Here is a 24133-nt window from a genome sequence, read left to right on the forward strand (position 1 = left end):
GGTGCCACTTCAACTCACAGCCCTCATGTGAAAGTTACGTACTGCCGACTGCAGCAACAATGCCAGAACAGCTACTGACAAGTGGCACAATAACTATACAGGCGCCTTCAAATATGTGACACCTTGTCTGTGCATTTGTATTTGTTGTATATTATCATCTGTATTCCAGAGCTTGTGGCTCAGAGCCCATCTGTCTTCTGTATTCCTTATTCTTTAAAGTATGTGTCTCTGCAGTTGACCAAATTCCTTTAAAGAACAAGGTCACGTCTTCACGTTTTTCTTCTTTGTCTGTGGGCAGTTGTAGTAAAACACCCACTTAGTATACCACGATAAAGAGAGAGGGTCTCCACACTGCTCAACACAAGCTGAACCTGATGTTGAAGTTGTTGTGTATGTACAAGTGTGTGAGATGTATTTGTGTGTCTGAATGAAAGAGCAAGAGAGACAGACAGATAAAAATAAAAAAGGACAGGGGAGAAGAAGATTTTGTGGGTATGTGTATGTGTTTTTGGCAGTGAATCAGTATTCTAATGAGGCATGGTCTGTAATCCTCTTAAACCTAATCTCACTCAATCCCCCCAGTCCAGGCCTGGGCACTACTCAGTCGCACAGGCATGCCTGGGTGAACACAACCACACACAGATAGTGTATACTCACAAGCTTGCTCACTCTACTTCTCTAAAGTACAAACCCTCTTTTAGCCATAAAAACACCCCTTTCTGTGTTTTTGTTATGAATCATGAATCAATATCAATACCAGTCATATCTGATATAAAGATGTATACAATGTATTTCTATGCCTCTATAATATCAAGTGCGTATGAGCAATTGTCTGCTCTTTCATTTTTCAATGCAGTTTGATCCACTGTCTTTTCTAGGCTCCTCTTTGCCTCATTGTGTGTCACAAAAGCCAAGGTGAACTTTGCTAAACAAAACAGATTATGCTGGTCTGCTGCACGAATACTGATTACCTGGTCATGGCAACAGTAGCTGAGTGTGTATTTAAACACTCATGACCCAGCTATTATGTAAATGGCCAGTTTTCTTTTCAGACATCACAAGCCATGTGGTCAGATGACTGTTTCTCTTAGTGTTGCCATGGTGATGCAGCAAAAGGTCAGTCAAGAGACGTTCTCTACCAAGACCTTGTGTGCATGCATGTGTATTTCAGTGCTGCAGATTGTAATTGGCAGCAGACACCAAAAGGATGTCAGTCAGGGCCGGTTTAATCCAAGTCTGCGTGCATGCGTGAGTGCTCGCGTGCCTATCTGTGTGCCTGTGCCAGTCTGAAAGAGAATATCTGTTGATATAAGCATCAATAACATCATCGTGGAATTTCTAAGACAACCACTTGCAACCACTGTGTGTGCCTACATCGCTGCTTGTGTGTCACTATTAGCGCATATCTGATATGCAATTCAATATATTACAGCAGGATTAGAGCCTAATGCTCAGTAAGGAAGCGCACACATGCAGACACACACGTACACAAAAAGCTAGGGTTTTCAACACCAGGGGGCTGACAAGGTATTCTTTTGCAATGTGTGTTGAATACTGCTGCATACCTAGCACTCAGTATTCACAGCAGATCATCCCCCTAATCTCTCTCACTCTGTTTCTCTGTGTCTTCCTGTTGGATCTTCTCTCCAGCATTACCTGTATGAGACTCTCCCTCTTCTACATTTACCCTCTCCAAACTCCCCTTCCCCATCACCACCCGTCAGGCACTATCTGCCTTTTCATGCCCTCCCTCTTGTTGTCTTGAAAGAAATTAGAAGTATAGCTCTTAAGGACGTCCTGCCAGCTGCCATCCTATAGTATTTGATTTAGCTACCCCACTTGATTTGCCCCTTTGCCTCTACTTACCAGCTTTAACATACTGTTTGTTTCAGACTCTTGTTTGCCTTTTATGTGCCTCTTCCTTGTGTTCTATCTCAATTCACTTTGACTTTGAGTAGTACATTTTAATATGTTGAAACACACTTTAGAGATCTTTGTTTCACGTCCTTCATCCTCTTGCTTTCTCCTTCTTGTGCAGGTATGAAAGAGCTCTCTCCACCTCCTCTGAACCTCCGGCGTCTCTACACTGAGACATTAGAATGGGAGCCGGTGTTAATCATAATCTCTCCAGGGGCAGACCCGTCTCAAGAGCTTGCAGAACTTGCAGCTGAGACCATTGGCAGAGACAACTATCATGAGGTAGTGAGCAGCATGAAGTGGGAGTACCAAATTTGCAAGAAAATACTAATATTAGATGTATAATAATATCGGGTATTGTTTATCTAAATGAGGAAGTTGTGACAATTGTTTGAAGTACAGCTCCTAAGAATATTCTGCCAATGGAGTTTATCAGTTCATGGTTTAATAACTTTCATTACTGCAAGAAGTCTGCCTTTGGGTGATATGTATTTTCATTACAGTTACAGTTGAATTTCTAAGGGATTGTTCTTCAGTTTTAAATGGCCATGACAATTCAGCTAGATGTGAAAACAACATTGATATGTTCAACTTTTTATTTATTTTTTCTTTTTACGTACAAATTCAAAGTCAGCCCATAGTTTTAGACCCCAAATTAGTTTAACTTAATGTATTTTTTATCCAAGCACAATCAGGCAGTAATTGAAAGCAACTATATGGAAAGGTGGACTAATTAATTTTACACATTCTATTACACTCAGTGCAAAGCAGAAAAGGCAGTTATTTAATAATTTCTGCCAATGAGGATATTTGTATTGTATGTATTTTATGATTTCTGTTCACTCCTGTTCCCTTCACTCTCTGTCTAGATCTCGATGGGTCAAGGACAGGCTGAATTGGCCTTAGCTACACTTAGAGATTGTTCCCGAAATGGAGACTGGCTCTGCTTGAAAAACCTTCACCTCGTCATTGCATGGCTACCCATCCTGGAAAAAGTAAGTGTTCTGTGTGTGTGCTTCTATGTCTGTGTGTCATGTGAAGCCTTAGGGACGGGTCTGGACACGTCTGTGTATGTAGGGGCGATAGAGTTGTTTTTGTTTTGTTTTTTTTGTTGTTGTTGTTTTTTTCAGCATTTTTTGCTTTTTTGTCTGTATGGTTGATATCAGCAATTCTTGCCAAATTTAGGCAAGTATGCCAAGCAAAATGTAATATTGTGTAGAAATGAAGGATGTGCTGATCCAGCAACAGGATTATAATAAGTCCAAAACTTCTATAATGAATCCAAGATTAGACTTCCAAAGTACATTAGGTCCAAGGACAAGGTTCAATAAACAGTCCATTGGGATAAATCCAGTGACTAAATCCTGTGAAATAAATCCATGAAAATAAGTCCAATAAATTATTCTACTGAAACAAGTCTAATATCACTTTCTCACTTTATCTGACTCCCATAGTTTCAGGTAGGGGGAGCTGGGGCTAAGGGGAAAGGTCAGTACAAAGGGGAGCCTGGAGGATGTTCTGTACCAAACGCAAGTTATTTTTTAATGTGACTCACCAAAGTCCATGGTGCATATCCTTAAGCTGTAGCATGTGCCTTCCCTTATTAAACACTAGTAAGTATTTTAAATCCCTCTCCGTTTGCATTCATGTCTACTAACTGGTTGTCTTCTTTCTGAAATTTGTTGTGGCATATCAACACATCCACATCCATTACTACCACAAGCTAATCATAGGATTAGTGGCAGGGCCTTGTATCATGTCACCTGCCTGCACATACGTGTACATGAGTTTTTAAAAGTAAACATATTTAAGGAATGGAACCTAAGACCTTTGTGCTGCGAGCTAGCAGCATTAACCACCATTTGTATATGGATAATTAAGTGTGTAGTGTGTAGAAATGACATTTGCAGCTTGCAACAGAGGTCCAGAGGTCCACGGGACACCTTTTAAGATTGGTATACGATTTTTTGCTTGACTCTGCTTGTTTGTCATCTTGTGTAGTATGGTACTGTTGGTTGTATACACATGCACACACAAGATTTACCTCCTGTACCGCCTCTTGCCTGTACATATACATTTTTCATTCTGCCTGTAGGCTCATATTAGTCCCCATGCTGGTGTTTTTGTGGGTTTGTTTGAAATTATGTGTGTTTTTATTGTGGCTGTCTCTCTATATTTTTGTTGGCCTGTCTCTGGATGTACATGTGTGTTTTATCACGCTTGTTTCACATGTACTGCAATGAGTCGATGTGCCTGTCACTTCTTGATGCAATTTTGCTGACTTTATTATTATGTGGGGTCTTTTGTGTTATGTGAGGTTATGTATGTCTTCCTCTTTCTTTGTGTTTGTGTCAGTGTGCTTTTCCTGGGAATCCGTTTAGTGTTATGCCCCTGTAGCAGGTCATATCTCACTGGGTGGCACAGCTGTTGGCTGTGATTGGCCATGTGTTGGTGTGTGCATGTGTATGTGCGTCCTCACCTATGTGTCTGAGTTGGTGAGTGAATGTGTTTTTATGTGTTTGTTTGAGTGCGTGTTCATGCATGGTCATGCCTTGGGGTTAGCCAGAGATCCATCCTGTCCAGTGTTGTCAGCACTTCCAGTGTGACTTAAACCATGGCTTTATGCAGCCCCCTCTCCTGCTCATGTCCCTCTCAATTCTGCTCACCTCAACTCTCTTTCTCATTCTGCTTAATTTTGAGTTTCCACCAATTTTCTTCATTTGTTCCCACCTCTGCATGCAAGTTATCTTCTAGCAAGTTTTCTTTAACACTTCTTCTCTCCCGCTTCATATTGTATACCTCAAATTTAGTTTCTTTCTCTCTTTTTCCCTCTCTGTTTCTGTTTCTTGCTCTTTGCCCAGCAACCAATGAGTCTGAGGTCTCTCGTCAGTCGAGCTTGAAATGAAAATCTGACGCAACAAGGGGAACGAGGGAGGCAGACAGCATAGGAAAGAAAGAATAAAGAGGCAGTACATATGTAAGGAGGGAAGACAGGAAAATCTGAATCTGGAGGCAGGTGGAAATTCTGCCAAGAGAGGTCTTTGGTTTGGTAAATGTCTGTTTCTATAGCTGTATCCATTTATTCAGTCTAGCTCTCCATGTAGTTTCTAAATTTTCCATCTGGTTTTTGCCATCTGTCTCCCTGTTCATTTCCTCCTTCCCTAAACCAGTTGGTCAGTTAGAAAGAGGAGGAAGAAGAGAAGAGTGGCAGAGGAGAGCGGAAAGTGTTCATAATTGAAGTTGGCAGTCCAGATGTCCTCTCGTCCCTGTTCACTCGTATTCTTTCACTTGAAACATTTCCTGTCTCATTTTTCATGTCACTGATTTCATCTATCTACTTATGCATCTCTCAATGCATGTAACTGTCAATTTAAATGTCCCTTCATCTGCCAATCTCAATAAGATACATATAAAGCTGTTTCAAGTGTAAATCAATAGATGAAAAACTGTAACATATAATACAGAACACTCAAAATATTGGAATAGGATTGTATCACAAACTATTGTGTCATTTACATTCTGATTGTGAGGAAAAATTAATGTCTCTACATCTGTATGTGCAGTGGTCCCAGTGTCCCTTGTGTCCTTCACAAACGCTATATCAGAACAATATTGATGTATTCTCACATAGATAGGGCATACAATTATTCCTTTTCTTCCTTTATCTCTATCAACCTCTTTCCTCTTCTTTTTTTTGTCTCTTCCTTGCATTTTCCTGCAATACTGTCATTTCTTCCAGGGGAATTCTGGTTGACAACACATACACACACACACACGTGCACACACAGTTACATGCAGTACATAAACACATTCAATGAAGAGTCAGGGGAGTTTTCTCTGAAAGATGTTAGTTGCTGTGTTCCTTTGATTTTCTGTGATGATGTCTTCTTCCATGAGAGTAAATTAGGTTCCAAATGATGCAGAAACACATTGATTACATTTGTGTGTGTGAGTCTGTTGGTGTTTTGAGTTTCCCATCAGATGGCACAAGACCCTTAGGTGCCAGCTAAGTTTTTGAGATAGAGAGAAGGCGTTGGCGGAGGAATGTAAGAAGAGACATGAGGGAAGGAGAGCTGGAAATCAAGATCAATAGGCAGTGTTGGGGCAGAGAACAGAAACAGAGAGCGCCAAGAGCAATTGTCATGCAATCAGGAAGAATCTCATAATGTACTGGTTTAAAAGGGGGAGCATAAGAGGAAATTAATTTTATAAGTGAATTTACTTATATTTCCGGGTCAGGGAGGAGTTGCTGGTGGAGTCAGCACACCAATTGAAGGTCACTGATATGAGGAGTTGCAATAAGCATTGCCCCTAGTGCAATGTTAAAAGTTATTAGTAAAATAATTTGACTGAACTTTTCAGTAAAAGTACAGATACTCCTTGTCAAATATTACTCCAATACAAGCAAAAGTAGCCTAGTCAAAATATCACATAAGTAAAAGTATAAAAAATGCCTGAGGAAATGCAGGAAAGGAAAGTAGCTTTATTGTCATTATACAATACACTGATGTGATTCTGCTACAGACATGTTTATAGCTCAAGCATACCTTCAGCTAAAGAGGCCCTAAAGAACCGGTCTGTGGAGGGATCCGGTCTCTAGTCTTAGCCTAGCTTGGATTAAAGCCAGACACAAAACGTTATCATTGAAAGAAACAGCTGAGTTTGGTAGCTCCTCCAGAAAGGAAGAGACAGAGAGGAGAGGGCTGCAGCTGCAGTCAGGTAACAGACAGAGACACGGGAGGGTCCTGCCTGCTGCCCCGGAGTGGGAGTCCCGGGCCCAGGCAAGACTGTCAGCTGGCCTGGGCAGGTCGAACACGAATCGAGTCTAATCGATTGCTTTGGTGAAACCTGGAAGTCTTTCAAAACATGGCGGCCACGCAGGATGTGCTTTAACTTTCTGGGGAGTTGGTGGTCGACATTGTACACCTTGCAGAGTACGTGGAAGCAGGACCTGCTGACCCAGAGCATGTAGCCTGTCAAGCAGAGGAATTTATTTAATTTGTTGGCTTTATTTCCCAACAAAGATATTGACCACAAATTTAGAAGAAGTACTGCACCGCTTCAGACACAACAACACACACAATGGCCCACGGGCCATTACTCATTGTTAATATTTTTTAGACCCGTATTCAGCAGTGAGTGATGAGGATTTGAACCGTGTTGTAAGTGATGTCCACAGAAGACATCCACAAGCTAATGCGTGTTCATCTGAATGCAAGAGGTGTTTGTGTTAATAATAATATGGCTACGATGTATAATGTATAATGTAATGTATATTTGTCCTTCAAATGTAGTGAAGTGAAAGTAAAATAATACTCAAGTAAAGTACAGATACTCAAAAACTGTACTGAAGTACAGTACTCAATTAAATTTACTTCGTTACTTAATTCACCCACCCCTGTACACTATTACATGACAAGCTTCCATAGTAAACCCATGTTCTCTAATATGTCTAACGTGCAGCATCCAATGTGTTTACAGGAGCTAAATGTTCTGCGTCCCAAAATGGGCTTCCGTCTCTGGCTCACAGCAGAAGTTCACCCCAGATTTCCTCCTATACTGCTACAGTCCAGCCTCAAGATCACTTATGAGGTATGAGAACACACTTTTTATACAATTTTGCTGAATTTGTCTGAAACACTAATATGCCCTCTTTTCATTCTTTTTTTTTTTTTTTTTAACCATTTGAAGGCTCCTCCTGGGTTAAAGAAGAATCTTCTTAGGACATACGAGTCATGGACTCCTGAGCAGATCAGTAAAGGTTGTCTCCTCTCTTCTCTCCTTTCATTTCCCATAAAATGATAATAGCTGCAGACACTTACAATGGCTGTGAGCCATATGAACAAAGATCCTAGCAAATGAAATGGGCATCAGTGATTGGGGCTACAGCCTAGCCTTAAATAGATGTACCATCTTTAGCTGAATATGGAATTTTCAATTCTCCTTTTAATCCTTAATTGGAATTTGTTTGATGAATAAAAAGAAAATAACTAATTGCTTAATTGATTATTGTCATATAACAAGCTGTGGTATGTTGTTGATTGTTTTGGTGTAGGAGGCATCCTGGCCAGAGCTCAGTCTCTGTTCTGTTTGGCCTGGTTCCATGCTGTCTGCCAAGAGAGGCGCAACTACATACCCCAGGTTAAATACACAAACAAACCAATATGTACCAGACTGACCATTGTTCAACAATCTTCTTAAAATCATCTTAGACACAGAACTAACGGCATAACCACACATTTGAACTAGCCCCTTTTCTTAAATTCTGCTACAAATATTTTGTCGTAGAAAACACATACACACACACACACATCAACATTTGTGATCCAGATCAAGAAGTCCATTGGATTCCAAACATGATAGATCAATTTGTAGAGACTTGTTTCCACCAATTTTTATACGTCTTCTTCTCAGTATGACAGGGTGGTCTGTCCTGTCTGTCCATGGAGTGTGCAATACTTAACTTAACAATACATAACTTTACACAACTGCCTCAGTCTACGTCAAGTGCTCCTCTTAGAAAACCCACATCTTATAGTGCTCAGAAACTGAAGCATGTCCTTCAGGCAAATGTTGTACAGGCCAAAAGTTTGGACACACTTTCCTATTCATTTGAATGAGAAGGTGTGTCCAAACTTTTGGCCTGTACTGTAGATGCAGCTTTTACAATTTTCTAGAATGTATTACAGTCTTTCAGTCAGTTCAGAGTCTAATTGACTAATGCAATTTGTTGGCAATTACAGCAGCAAAACACAAGGGAAAATGATAGCCCAAACGTGTTTTTGTAATTAAAAATGCCGAAACTTAGTGTAGTTGTTTCTTCTCTTTCTCTCTCCTGTTCTCTTAGGCTTAGTCCCATTACTTGCCTTTTAACCATCCCCCTCATTGTCAATTTGTTTGGAGAAAAAAAATATTGATTACCCAAGAGGACAACATACACCTACATAACTAGCTAAAAACAATGCTTGTGTCTTATACATTTCTTGGTCTCTTAGGATTTCTCTTTGTCTGTTCCTTCTCCCTTCATTTATCTCACTTCACTCTGGTTACTTGTTTTTTCCCCTAATTTTCTTTTACTGACCATCCTCCTTGGCTGCCTTTGCCCTGTGTCTGTCTTTCTTCATCTCTTTCTCTCAAGCTCTGTATTTGTGGTGAGGGTTTTCATTTGAGATGATAGTGTTGTTTCTCATCCAAGATGTTGATAACCTAATTATTGAAACTGTCACAACTTCTTTTGTCCACTCAACCATCACTTACTCCCCCATCACTTCATCTACTATACTCTCTCCCTTTCTTATTTATTCTCTTCCAGATTTATAACATTGCTCTGCAGCAGAGAGCTCATTAATAAACTTCATACAATGAATCCTGTACTGAAGGAGCAGCAGGATATTTCTGTAACAACTGCACACAAGCACAATTTGCAGACTCACACAAACACATACAGGATAAGCACATTTATTAAATGCAGTAGAGATGTGCTCCAACACACTTTTTCAAATACATACTGAAGCACATAATTACTGAACATAGAAGGTACACTTAATCATTCAAAGGAATAACAAAACATGCCCACACAGTTTTTACCTCACCACTCTCCTCCTTCACCTACTGCACCAGTGGGCAGTTTACAACTGCCCGAAAAGCAGCAAATTGTGACAAATACATCATCAAATACACTCATAAACTGTGATTGCCCCCACACATTCAGTTATGTTTTCATATCTAAATAGTAAATATTCTATCAATATTGTGTGAGTGCTGAAATATGTGTTCCACGGTGTATGTGTAAGCATAACTGTCTGTTCTGATTGCAGCAGACTTGTTCTTTTTCTCCCTGAAGTCTCCAGGCTAATGTCCTGACTGTTTGTGCACTCAGGGATAGTACAATGTGTTTTCATACAGTAATTGGCCTGTATTCATTTGTTCAAAAACCACACAGGACCAGTCTTAATTTTGTTATGTAGGTGTTATGTCACCTTTATTCAGCAACTTCATCAGATTTTCCCCTTGTTATATTATGTATAAAAAAAACTTGTATCAATAAGTGTAACTGTAACATTTGGTCATTACAATACTACATGCACATGAATGTGTTGCAGTGGGTTTTAAGTTTTAACTTAAACATAAAACTTAATCAATATTTGCACTTGAAATAATTGTCTATGGTTCATATATACATATCTTTGCTTTCTCGGGTTTGTGCACTTCATTTTGAAGCAAAATATGGGAGTCATGGCAATTAAGACCACCTTTGCTTATACAACAGTTATAAGATTAATAAAACAAATTAATTCTAGGATAAGGAAATTTTGTGATATTTTGAAAGAAGTTGCTACCATGTGGTTCTTTTCTCCTCTCTCTGCTTTATCCAGGGTTGGACTAAGTTTTATGAGTTTTCTTTGTCTGATCTTCGTGCTGGATTTGAGATCATCGACAGGCTTTTTGAAGGTGGGAGAGCTGGTTACAGATCACACTGCAATGGACAACTTATTAGTAAACAAATGAGCAGAGCTGTCCATTGTAATACACATGATCATGGGAGCTGGAATCGCTGAGATCTTTGACTAATTGCTTTTAATCTAGACTGATCCTGATAGAGCATGACTTCAAGAGCTCAATATTTGCATTTCAAAGCACTCCGTGTGTATGGTTTAGCTCTGTTGTATCTTTCTGACTTTCTGTATATCCTGGATTTATGCACATACTTGCACATGTTCCAGTCGATCCTGTTACTCATTGTACATGTTGATACTCTTATTTGTGTTCCTGTGTGTGTATTTATATCTCCAAGGTGGAAAAGCTTTCCAGTGGGAGTTTGTCCATGGCCTGTTGGAAAGTGCCATCTATGGCGGACGCATCGACAACCCCTCTGACCTCCGCATATTACGTTCTTACCTTGAGCAGTTCTTCTCTGCGCGTCTCCTCTCATCCTCCCACACAACCACTCAGAGAAAGAGCAGAGGGGGAACACGCTTCTTTCCACCTCAGATCAACCTCCCGAACTCTTGCTCCATAGTGGTAGGTTGTGATGACATTCTGGTGCACCATTTAGAGCTAAACAAAGGGGACTTTAACACATTAAAGGAATTCATCCTAGCCGCAGAGTTATATATGAGGATTGTAGTCTTTTTGTACTAAATAGCTGAATGTACCCTAAGTGTATGCACTCTCTATTAGCCCCAAGAGCATTGTAAGAAAGCAAAAACAATTCAAAGAAATTGTATTGAATGAATCCTGCCAACTTTTTCATAGACTAGATTTACTGGTTGTAGTCTAGTCAGATTTGAGATTTTATGCGTGTCTGTTGTGTAGGCTTTTTAAGTTACTTACTTTTTAAGTTAGTTTGTAAAATAGCTACTACAAGAAAACGCTTCCCTACTTTGCCCATTGGTTTTGTTTATTTGTTGCTTTGCATGTTGATCGCATTTTGTGGATACAGCTTAATATACATGAAAAACTTTTCTCCTTAAATTAAGTCCTGCAGAATTAGTATATTTCAGCGCCACCAAGAGCTTTTACCATTTAGTAAGTAAAAGATGTCATTTTGGAATGGAAATTTATGCTTTGAAATGGTGAAATTGTTGTTACAGTTCAACAGTCAGTATTAAGTGGGAGTTTGATTTGAATCATTTAAGCCTGTAAAGTGATATTTTTGGTAAATGAATTTATAACACAAATGACATCACAAATGCAAAAACAGGTCATTACAAAAAAATTGCACGCTGTAAGTTATTGCCTCAGCTTTGTAACTTGTATACTTGGAAGTGTAACTGTTGCAGGGTTGGCTGATGTCTTAGATTCATGACAAATCTTCTCCTTCAGTGTCACTCTTCATGAGATTTTCAGTTTTACTGTCAGTGGGTGCATTCCTGTGTGTGACCTGTATGTGTTTGCGTGCCTTCCAAGGACTACCGCAGCGTAATAGAGAATCTCCCAGAGGATGACAGACCGGCATTCTTTGGTCTGCCTGCCAACATAGAGAGATCCTCCCAGAGAATCATCAGCTCCCAGGTGCAAACGCGTGCACGCACACACACACACACACACAGTCACCTGCTAAATCAAACAAACTGCACTCTTCATCCAAAAAGTCAGTTCAGATCCTAATTACACTTACTAGGTTTCACCTGTGCTGTTACATGCTATGGCCTTGTGATTGTTTCTGTTTTATACATTTACTTTGTGTGTGTGTGTTTGTGTTTGAGTGTACATACATATATGGGTTTATATGTTTTGTGTTTATCCTTTAAACAATCCCACAAATGCAGTTATGTTGTGGGCACTCAGCTCTGTTCTGGAGATATAAAAGCAGTTTATTTTAGGTTCAGGACTTCAATTTAAGGTTAAAGCATTAAACCAGGCAGACATCCGTTTCTGTTTATATGACCACAATATTGAATTCATTTTGCAGAGACATTAAACTAGCTTTAGATGAGTAATCCATCACTACCAGGTCAATATCAGGGCTGCTTTTAGTGTTGTCAACGTTATATTGTTATTGTGTGGTATCACGTTTGCAAATGTAAAATTTTAAAAAGTCTACATTGCAGTATTGATATGATTTTGTATTGTGTTGTAAAGATGATTTGATTAAAGGATATTTTCTATTACATAGAAAATTAATAACAGAGTTAGAGTTACTGTGAGCTCACTGTATAAATTGAGGAAGCTGAATTAGAAGCAAGGAAAGGAAGTTTAGCAAGGCAAGATCATGTCTGTGTGTTTGTGTGTGTGCAAATGATGGTCGCGGTAGACAGATGCTGATGAAACTCAACGCAACACATACTCATACAGACCCTAAATATGTTTGTATCTCTGTCATGGTTACGTCAGTTTCTATGTTCTATGTCTATGGAAGTGAGAGAGAGAGATAGCAACCAAAGGAGAAAGTTAAAAGGGAGAGAAACAGGGGCATGGCTGCAATTATCATTTCTTAATTTGCATAAGTATACATATGTGTGTGTTTTAAAACACATCACTGCTTTTTTAAGTACATACAGGTGTACGGGAAGAGGTGCAGTTATAAACAGGGATGGACGGAGTAAAACCACACTGCACCATTCTAGCTCGTTTGTTCAATCCCATGTGGATGTTAATCATTTAGGTCCATCCATGCTCAGTGTGATTAGCTGATAATTGAAACAACCAACCTAGTTTCATTCACACTACTCCCAAACCATTAGTATCTATGTGTTACTGTGTTTCTCTCTCTCATCTGTGTGTTATTACCTTCTCTTCTTCTGTCATTTGTCACTGCCACTTTTATGCACTCTCTCTTGCTCTCTCTCTTTCCTCAATTAATGTCCTCTTCTTTACTCCTTAAAGACACTTATCACTGTCTGTGGCTTGGGAATTTAACCACATACATCCACTGAACCAGGAATCTTCAGTGGTTTTGGTAGATGTCATTTAAAGCAAATGCATAAGCTTAGCGTGAACGCAGATCCTTTTTGGTTTACCGACTCAGTGTATGATATATGTTCTTATACAGTGTTTCCACATGCAGTGAAAGATGAGCAAGATGCTCATGTTTTTTTTTCCCCATCTTTTCTGAAACAAACAAATATAATTCTGGTTATGAGAACTAGTTTCCATCAACCATAGTCCCTTTATAGAAGGGAATTTCCATAAACTGATCGAACTCACTGCATTGAAAACTTCCTGCCTCATAGGTTTTGGCTAGTAACCTCTTCTTTGCACTCGGTAAATGCAGGTAAATGCATTTGCTGTCTGGTATAGTCCTTGGTTGGGATAAGGACAATTCTTAATATATTTAAATCCTTTCAAACCCCCCCAATGTATTTCAAATCTCCACCCTCAGTTGCCCTCATTTTTACTGCTCAGGGTGAAGTTCCAGATTAGCTATCTGTTTTTTTATCCTTCCTTCTTCCAGTCTCTCTCTCCCTCTCTCTCTGTCTCTCTTCCTTTCACCAATACAAACACACACACACACGTATATGCACAATTTCCCTCCTGAGCAGAAAAGATAAAGCAGGTGTTAGTAAAGAGTTCTCCTGGACCAAATGAAAGCCATTTATCAGACACTTTGCCTACCTCACAACACACACATATACAGAGTGACACAAACACACACACTGAGTCTCGATAAGAGCACTATCCAGGACTCTATGCCTGAAGCTAAGCATGTTTGATTAGGTGTGTAAGGAGCTGTTAGGAAATGTTTTTGGCGTTTAGCATTTTTTGACATGTAATATTACCAGAACCTAAACATTGTAGACTGTTGCAGGAGAGTGTCAGAGTTGTAGATGAGATTTTAATGTATATATAAAGAACAAAAATGTATTTCCTTTTTTTAACATTAGATTTGGGTTAAACAGCTGCATATTTATTCTGTTGACATTTTGCAGCGGTGAAGGTTTTTATCAGTTACATTTTGGAGTCTAATTATTTGAAGAATATTGCAAACAGCATGGGCTAGACCTTGTAGAAGGGTTCATCGACCTGCAAATAAATATTTCAGGCAATTAACATCTCTGTGTGACTTCTACAACTTCTTTGCTGAACTGAGTCATTTCTTTGTATTTATAATTCATGTTTCACAGGTGATATCCCAACTGTGTGTCCTGAGTCGCTCAGTAGCAACTGGGTCGAAGTTTGACAGAGAGCTCTGGTCAAATGGACTTTCACCTGTCCTCAACTTATGGAAGAAACTTAACCAGGTTAGTAGCTTTTTGTTTTAATTGATTATTTTAACTGTTTAGTCCACTCTCTATACTGAGAGATCTTATTTCAAATTTTGTGCAAGAATCAAATATGTTTGGTTCAGGGAGGCCTTTCGTTCTGCAAACTAAACAGTGGAGTCCTAATAAATTGCATCTATATCAGCATGATTAAACATTTGAAAAGAATCAAATTGATATCCATCCATCCATCTTCATCCACTTATCTGGGGTTGGGTTGCAGGGATCAAATTGACATTCTGCAGTAAAAATTCTTAGAAATCATACGTTTATTTTCACAGCCCTGGATTTACCTCTGTCCCAGTAATTTGATTTATTTGTCGGTCTTTTCAAGCTGAGTTCCATGTCAGTCTCCATTTGAATGCAAAGTCATGTTTTGTTTTTTTTTTTGTTTTTTTTTTTTTACATAGGCCTTGCAGCAGTGACTAATCTAAATTAAAAGCCATGAAAGCTAATTGGAAATTAGTCTAGTCTAATTGAGCACTGTGTGTGATAGCCACTGGCTTGCCTAGTTAGGCGGCACTGCTGTGTGCAGCTGCCTGGAGACCAGCACCTTTTCAAATCAAAGTGACATCTACCTCTACATTAAATAATTTAGCCAACATACTCTGTTTCTCTCGATCTGCCTCTTTCATTCACTCACACACTACCTCTGACTGCTTTCAATTATCTTGTCCTTTGTTGTCAGCTGCAGTAACTTGCTGAGTTTGACCATCAGTGGATATGTGTTGCCAATGTGAGGCTTGACTGTGTTTGGTTCTGCATGTTCTTTATTTGTGTGTTTGTGCACGAGGGTTGGTTCTCACTTCGGTGCAATCTGGATGAGTGTCTAAAAGCTTTTATGTATGCACTTGCGTGTTTGTGTTTGTAAACTGTGAATGCTTGATTTTGTGTGTATGCAAGTTTGTATTTAATTTGATAGGTTTTTATGCAGTCTGCAGATTGAGGGGATGCTATTCATTTGGCTGTTTTGTTATGGAGCCAGCAACAGAGCTGTAGAAGAGCTACATCACATTCTACCAGCATTTTTCCCATTGTCTTATTCATCTTTGTCTTCATTGTATCCACACCTCTAAACCACAGTTCTAATATTCCTATATTACCTTGTGTGTCTTTTACTGGGTAGATGTATGGAAAATAAAATAAGTCACTTGTACATAGTGATATCTGCAATAGAATATAGCTGAATATCTGTTCGGTGCACAATAATAAGAAGGACTTGTACCTGAAATACAACATGGTGTTCATTAATGAAAATAAATTGTTTGTGCTGTATAGTGTTATAATGACACAACCTCCCAGTGTCATAAAGGTTGTCTGAGGGTGGGAGGGTGCAACTGAAGCACTTCATCTGGCCCTTACAGACTCTGCTTCACATAAAACACTTCCACCGCACACAATTCACTCATCAACACACTGCTTTTATGAGAAAACTTGCTGTTTTCAAAAGCCCTTTTATTATTTGTCTGACCTTTTATTTATAATCATTTATTTGCTTGTACATACTTTTCATGATCTCCCTTCTTGTCACATTCACTGAGCCCATTTGTGACATTATTCTGAGAGAACGTGGATGCAGGAATTTCATTAATTTTGAGATAAGGAAACTCACAGGAATCACTGGGAAAATATTTTTGGATATATTGAATGGACAGAGTTTTCTTCCATTTAAAATTACTTTATCAATTTATATTTATTTTTTTTATTTTATAAAAGACACAAATCCATTTTATATGCAAATACATCTTACTCCAAATACTACTATAGCCATGCTGCTGTGAGGCAACCAATTTGAGTTCCAGTGACAAGGACACAAAACAGTAAGACAGTTGTACAATATTATACAGCAAACTTTGAAGTACCATAGGCCAAGGTTTATAGAATGAGATTCATCGAATTATATTTGATGTGTAGTGGATCGAAGTAACACATATTTCTCCTTCCTACTTGAGCTGGGCTTTATCCCAATGTTTCTCTTTCTGTCTCTGTCTTGGGAAATGGTGCTTTTCATGTATGATATTTTATAAAGCTCTCTGGGCTTCCCTATTTATTCTGTGCCATATATTTATTCTGTCTATCTCAGTGCCCATTCTATCTATCTTTCCATCAGTATGAGTGGTTTTCTCTCTGTCTACTTCCAATCAGGGTTCTACACTGATCCATCAGAAGGTGGCTCCACCCACAGAAGGTCATGGGTCACCAGTCTTGTCATTCATTGGTCTGGAGCAGTTCAACGCTATCCGTTTGGTCCAGGTGTGTCATATAATCTGGGATTTTACAATTCAGGAATATTTTTACATTGATTCACCACTCTGATTAAAAAATGTTATTATGACTGATTTTCATTTCATTCATCTTCTGATGGAACTGACAATTGCATTTTAGCAGTTTTTTGCTGTATGTATGCAGCTGCAAACTTGCCATTGGACCTATTAAGTCGCTATTAAAAATTTCACTGAAATCAATGTGAACTAAACTGTAGTCTCTGTCACAGAGTATCCACCAATCATTGGCTGCACTGAGTAAGGTGATCAGAGGGACCCAGCTGCTTACTCCTGAAGTCCAAAAACTGGCCACCGCTCTGCTCAATCAAGAGGTAAGAAGGTTTTGTACTTTATTTGCCTCTGAGTGTGTGGAATGGGGTCTGCAAGGACAAGCACACATCTGGCATACAGAGGCGGCTTGTACATGTAGAGTTGCACTAGACATCTTGGAAGCACAGCATTTCTGTGTGTGTGTGTCTCTCCTCAGGCTCTGTGAGACAAAAAGGATATGGTGAGGTAGAGACAGAGGAGGAGAGATACCTAATCAACCTTTTACTTCGATGTTTGTTATCTCCTGGGAGTAGCCTTGGGCTTTACTCCTTTTCGCTACTTTCCCTCTCTCTCTTTTTATCTTAATCAGCAGCCTTTAGTCTGAACTTAATCTCTTTCTCTAGTTTCCATCTGTCATTTTTGGTCCCTCTTTCCTCACATTGCTGTCTTGAACCAAATGATAAAATACTGATTGAAAAAAACCTCCCATGGCCTAAAGGAATGAGCAGTTTCATTCCCTGATGATCATTTCTGACATTGTCTCAGTTATGCACAATCGAAATGCATCATTTCAATTAATAGTTTGGTGATCAAGTAGCCCTGTTTTTCAGGGCAGGACAATTTTTTTGTAGGTTTTAACATAACGTTTTTATAAATGAAGATGATTATTTGTGACCCATAATATCAGTTCCTCTAAAGATGAAGCCTTTTAACAGACCTAAATCATACCACATTGTGCAAAAGTATCATTGGCTGAAAAAATTAATGGAACATCAGAAAAAGCAGCTGTCATCGTTCGTGGTGCTTCTGTACATTTAGCCAAGCTACAAAATTCCTGACATTAAATTTACTACCACTAGAATTTCAAACCTAATGACTTTTGTGGCCCCAACTGACAAGGTTTTAGATCACTGTCAAGAAGATGACACAGCACATGCTCCTCCCTCAGAATGAAGAAAGCATGTAGCAACAGAGTGAAACGAAGCAACCCAAAATTAATGAAATTATTTCTATCTATATATTATTTTATCTTGACTCAGTGGTTGAGATGATTGTTTTTTCTGAGGTGTATTAAAGTCTGCAGTGTATGTCAGTCGCAATTTTTAGCAGTTTTTCTTTTTGCTGACATGGTGTAACAGAAACAGGAAAATGTGTCGGAGAGCATCTGATTTGGAAATTCGGCTGTATTAAAATATTGTAAATGAGAGCACGGAGAATAGGAAAAAAACTAAAATTAAAGGCTGAAAAAAATACCAGTTGTTCTGCTGGTCCAGCCGTATAATAGATTTTTGCTGTTCCCGTATTTGCAACAGATATTAATTATTCAGTTAACTAAACTATCAATTCTAAAAAGGAATAATAAAAAAACATCACATAATATTTCCACATCAGTCAACAGGTTGTTATTGCTACTATTAGCATGAAACACAGGATGTTAAATATAACCAACCATTTCTGATTAGCACAGATTCAACCCGAGAAGAGGAGCAGAAAAACTGAAGATGTGATTTATATATTTGGAAAGTGGACATAGTATGGCAGGCACAGCTCTGGAGAGATCAGCTCCATTGCTCCTCTCCTCAGACGAGCAGTAAAAAATAATTACATACTTACCCATACCCAAGCATCAGAAGATAGTGGTAAGCAGCACTCCTAAACAGAAAAAAAATATCAGCATGCCTTAATTCAGTGGGAAGATCATTCATGTCAAGACATGCATACCGATGCAGGATCAGGTTATACAATATCTGGTATCAATGAATCTTTCAGAGCCAGTTGGAGTAATTTTTTTTATCAGTGCTGAGTGTTTTGTTTTCTTTTTATCACCACAGGTAAACTGGGATGTAAAAAAAAAAAAAAAAAGTGGTCAGAGGAATCTTTTTATTCAAACATTTGTTTGCCAGCAATCCCCAACTGCTATTTGAGAAATTTAGCAAGTTACTTTAGAGATTATTTGCACCAATTAAATACCCTGGCAATGGGCTGCACAGCAAAATGATATTTTCATGCCTCCAGACATACAGCAGTACGTGGAATCAAAAGCATTGGCTGACCAAATATTATTTTGGGGAGAGTAAGCATTGACGTTCCATTCACTTATCGTTTTTGTGTGAAGGAATATGCGTTTTGATTACTCTGAAATTGCATGAAGGGATTTTGTTATATATGTACTTTATATGCTATACAGTATCTTGAGCTCCAGAGTTCTTCATTGGTGCCTGTAGCTCTGAACTGTATTTGCTTTCTAGCATCATTAACTTGTCTAACTTATAACTAATTAAAAAACATTAGCATTAGCACAACACACATTTCAGTGGCACAGTTGAAGCCTTAATGTTCATCACAACCCACACCTCAGTTGCATACACACACACACGTACACACACAGCAGGAGACTAACTGAATGGTTGGCTTGCAGCTGAGAGACTTAAAAAGTCCCTTCTAGTTCCCTTACAACTTTCAGGCTTGAATAAAATAAAATTCTTAAACCTCAATCTACCATTGTGCCCATTTGTGTGCGTTTGTAAGTGAAGCAGATCTTTGTTTTCTGTTTAATAGAAAAAAAACTCAGACTGCCTAATCTGCTCCAAAGTTTATAGTTACTTTCCGAGCATTCTTATGGCACCTATACACAATATTACATGTGTCATCGCCTTGCAATATGAACCATTTGAACATTTTAAAATAACATGTGTTCATAGAGTAGCCTCCGCATTGTTTGAGGTTTAGTTCAGGAAAGAGGTTTCAGAATCAGATTCAGATTCAGAATACCTTATCAGTCCCAAAAAATAAGAGTTTTGACATTTTTTACAGGAAACACATATTAACAAGTAGTCCTAGATCATCCTCCCTCATATTTTCACACTGCTTCTTGCTTTGGGATTCAATCACTCATTCATTTTCAACCTGTTATCCGTCAGGGTAGCAGGGGATGCTGGAGCCAATCCCAGCTCACCCTCCAGGTGAGGGTGGGGTTCACCCTGGACGCGATGCCAATCCATTGCAGGGCTGACGTACAGAGACAATCAACTATTCACACTCGCATTCATGCCTACAGGAAATTTAGACGTGTTTGGACTGTGCGAGGAAGCTGGAGGACTTGGCGGGAACCCGCGCAAGCACAGGGAGCACACCCATAACCTGGTTGTTGTGAGAATGGTGCTACCCATCATTCCACTGTTCCACCTTCTTTTCTTTCTTTTCAAATTTCCGTTGAAACAACATTGCCTATGTGGACTGTTGCCACACCTCTGAGGCCTCGGCCACAGTTTCAGACTGGGACAAAAGGCACGGCCATGTGGATGAACCGCCATATTTTTGTTACTGTAAAGTTTGAAACAGCACGTAAGAAGAACAATACTTTCCAAGTTTATTTGTCTGTATGGAACGATCTAGACACTGTTGAGGCTTTAATGACAGTAGAGGAGACAGAAAACATGAGCAGAGAGGAGGACGAAATGCATTAAAGATACATGAACATACACTTTTATCTTATCAGGACGTACCATAATCAAATGACTTTGAAGACCACTTTACCAACTTTAATTTGAAAAAATGGCCTTGGCTCAAATCTAGTGACTGTTTGGTGAGACAGCACTGCTCACTATGGCTGCGGTTCTCTGAGGAGTCAGCTGCATTCAGTAAGACAGAGTCACTGAACCACACAGCTAACTCACTGCAGCAAAAATATTATGCCTTGTCAGTACCTTCTTGCTGACAATAGTTTTTTATTTTTTGTTTGTTTAATAACTCCTTCTCTCTATTCCCTTTTGTGCTTCAGTGCCCTTTGACATGGCAGAATAAATGGGAGGGACCAGAGGAGCCAATGCGGTACCTCAGAGCCGTGGTAACACGGGCCCTCGCCATAGAGGTAACACATGTTTACATAAAGAGTTACTCTACTCAGTGTCTTTGTCAGTTTGTTAGACAGCTCATTTTAATTTTACCTTTTGAAAAGCCATTCTTTTTTCATTTGATCATTAAATATTAATAAAAAGAATTGTGGTAGATGTCATTGCTAAAGTTTAGCTATTCCTGGAGGAACTGAAATTGACACCAGGGGAACTTTTCCTCTGACTTTATGTGCACTTGTAGTAAAAGCATTTTGGCAACTACCTCACTCGTTACAAATCTCAGATGCCCTTGAGAGGAAGCTTAAGCGTGTTCTAATCAGCATTAATATAATTATTGAGGGTCCATTTGAGTCCATCATGGTTTTATATCCTACTGGGAGACATGTCCTCGGGTAATGATGAAAACTGCTTTTTTTGTGGTAAGATATTGTAAAGAGACTTTGCACCTCAGGTGGTACGGGAAACCAAACGTTTGTCACAAAACCTGAAAAACAATAAATAAATAATAAATTTAGTTGAGATCCGAGTACTCAGGGCACAAATTTAAATTGTTTTGTAATCAAGAAAAAGTATTAGCTAAAACCACACTTTTTTTTTTTTTTTTTTTTTTTTTAAAGGTGCCTAAATAATAAAGAAGGATTATTATGAGGTTATGGGAAGTGTCAGTTGCAGGTCGGTGCCAGGAAACAGAAGTTTAAACTCCTCATCTCCTCTTGACTCTGTCTGACTGTACACCTACCTCAGTATGCTGCGGCAGACTAGAATACACAAACACATACACAAAGGATTAATTGTCTATGTGAATTTTGTGCATTTCGTTATTTGTGTGGGTGAGCCTTGCTGCCTGTGTCTGTCTGCTGACTTGCCTGAATTGCCTGCCTACGATCTGTTTGCATCTATGTCTCCCTGTCTGCCTGTCATCTCTCATTTCTCTCTGTCTGCTGGTTTTCCTGTCTACCTGCACACCATCTGTCTTCATGTGTGTCCGGCTAGAGGCTACACTGTCCTTAAATGTCTATTTCCGCCCATCAGTACTGAGTGATATCTCTGTTAGCAGAGTGTCTGTTCGCTAATCAGTCTAATAAAGGTTGTGTCGGCCAGAGCTGCGACTGTGTGGAGCTGCAGAGTAGAGAGCTCTAAATAGAGACCGAGTAAAGAGCTAACAGAACAGCATTACATCCATCCAGACCCTCAGAATGACCTTGAAAGTCCTCAAATGCTCCAACACATATATGCACATACATCATATATTTAGCATATACCACCCGAAAATCATGTGTGTCTGTATCTGCCTGCTTGTGCATGATTGTAAATGAACACTTATCTCCTTAAAGGATGTGCCCATGTGTGTGGAAGTATGGGCTTGCATTTGTGTGTATTTTTTTCCTCAATATAATTTTTATCCCAATTTATCTCTAAAGTCAGTGCACACCGATGCTTTGGTAAAAATGAATCCGTTTATGACAGAGATTGGCTCATATTCTTCCTCTACTTGTCAGCAATTTCTTAAGCTGACCTCGAAATCTACTAGTTTCTATGGTGATTTAGAAAAACTGCACTGCTTAAAAAAAAAAAAAAAGAAAGAAATGCAAAAAAGGGCACAAAGTAGATCGAGACTTCAATCTCATGTCAACTCTGAAAGCTTAAGCCTCACAACAGCAACCATACCAGCTTCAATCATGATAGGTTTGACTGTGTAGAAAGGGGATTTAAATCAGTTGTTGTGCCACACTGCAACAAGTCAAAAGCATACATACTAAGAACTACAGATGTATTATGGGTGAAGTCCCAAGACGTGCCTTTGACAAATCTGGGCAGTTTTTTAGCAGTGACACAGGGAAACTGCTTACCTGATCAAAACAGCTGCTGCTGAATAAGGCAGACTGGATGAACACGTTGGATAAGGCTTAGAGGGGCACGTCCCCAGTCATCCTGATCCACACTTCATGTTTGTGTGCTGTGCTGTGGATTTTGTTGTCTTTGCAAACACTCATCCCTGGCTCTGTGTGTGTCTCTCTATGTACACATGTACTGTATGTTTGTAAATCTGTATGTTTATCCCTAAATGTGTGTGTGTTTCCCTTAGTAGGTAATTGGGGGTATCAGGTTGTGGATGTGGTGATATAAAGACAAGGGGTCATTAAATATTCCATGGGTTACACATTTTTGTTGACTTTATGTTTTACTTGTATATTTTGAAACCCTTTTGGCTCCTGTTAACAAAAACACATTGACTCAGTACGAAATACATATTACACCACTCACATATCTATGTTTTCTGTGAAAATGTAAAGTGGCAAGAACAATGTAAATATTAGCTTTGTTCATTTCTTAACCCACCATAAACAACTTCACAACTTCGAGGTGAGAGCAAATGCCTAAAGAATTTAAAGTCACTTTCATGAACTGAAGAAAATTGTGTGCATCTTTTATTGATCCACACTTTGCCTGACTCCTGTGCAAAACTCATTTTATGCCTAAATGATGTGTTGTCTTGGAGTGTTTATGTATTTATTTATTTCATTAATCGTTGTGTGTGTGTGTATACAGAGTTGGGTGGAGCGTGCAGGCAGACTAGCTCTCCTGTCAGACACCCTGGATCTGTCCGAGCTCTTCCATCCCGATACCTTCCTCAACGCTTTGAGACAGGAAACGGCAAGGTACCACCAAATGCCACTGGGCTTATGTGTGTGTCTGTACACACATCTGGCAGAAAGACAATGGGCGCTGAAAATAACAACATTTCTCTGTGGCTGTAGGTCCCTTGGGTGCTCTATGGATAGTTTGGTGTTTGTGTCATCATGGAGGAGTTCCATCGCTCAAGCCAAACTGCAAGTGAAGGTAGAACTCACACAAACACAGATTAACTTACAGTTCATGCACACCAACAGCAGATACACACTCCGTGTGTGCAGCTGCTGAATACTGGCGCCCAAACCAAGCCACAGTCTGACCAAGCACACTGACTATTTGGAATATATGGTAAAAGGCGAACAGAATACTGATGCTGATTAAACGGCAGAGACTGAGAGAGGGAAATATAGCAAAGTAAGTTTGCAGCATATCCATAAAGGCATGCCTGCTGCTTTCACAGCAGTAATCTGAGGTCTCCTGTGCTTTTGAT

The 24133-nt window shown here is 39.2% G+C and overlaps 1 protein-coding gene across 3 annotated transcripts in view; it reads left to right on the forward strand.

Moving 5' to 3' along the window:
• dync2h1 (dynein cytoplasmic 2 heavy chain 1) overlaps nt 1–24133 on the forward strand; it is an 80800-nt gene that overhangs the window by 54548 nt on the left and 2119 nt on the right. For all 3 annotated transcript variants that reach the window (XM_029518412.1, XM_029518413.1, XM_029518414.1), the window contains 14 exons: nt 2039–2199; nt 2787–2912; nt 7399–7509; nt 7609–7678; nt 7973–8058; nt 10293–10368; nt 10712–10938; nt 11827–11931; nt 14484–14600; nt 16767–16874; nt 17116–17217; nt 20937–21026; nt 23560–23669; nt 23769–23850. In XM_029518412.1, coding sequence (XP_029374272.1) covers nt 2039–2199; nt 2787–2912; nt 7399–7509; nt 7609–7678; nt 7973–8058; nt 10293–10368; nt 10712–10938; nt 11827–11931; nt 14484–14600; nt 16767–16874; nt 17116–17217; nt 20937–21026; nt 23560–23669; nt 23769–23850 — 1571 coding nt within the window. The remainder of the gene's footprint in view (nt 1–2038; nt 2200–2786; nt 2913–7398; nt 7510–7608; nt 7679–7972; nt 8059–10292; nt 10369–10711; nt 10939–11826; nt 11932–14483; nt 14601–16766; nt 16875–17115; nt 17218–20936; nt 21027–23559; nt 23670–23768; nt 23851–24133) is intronic.

Source organism: Echeneis naucrates, chromosome 13, assembly GCF_900963305.1.
Source record: "Echeneis naucrates chromosome 13, fEcheNa1.1, whole genome shotgun sequence".
NCBI lineage: Eukaryota > Metazoa > Chordata > Actinopteri > Carangiformes > Echeneidae > Echeneis > Echeneis naucrates.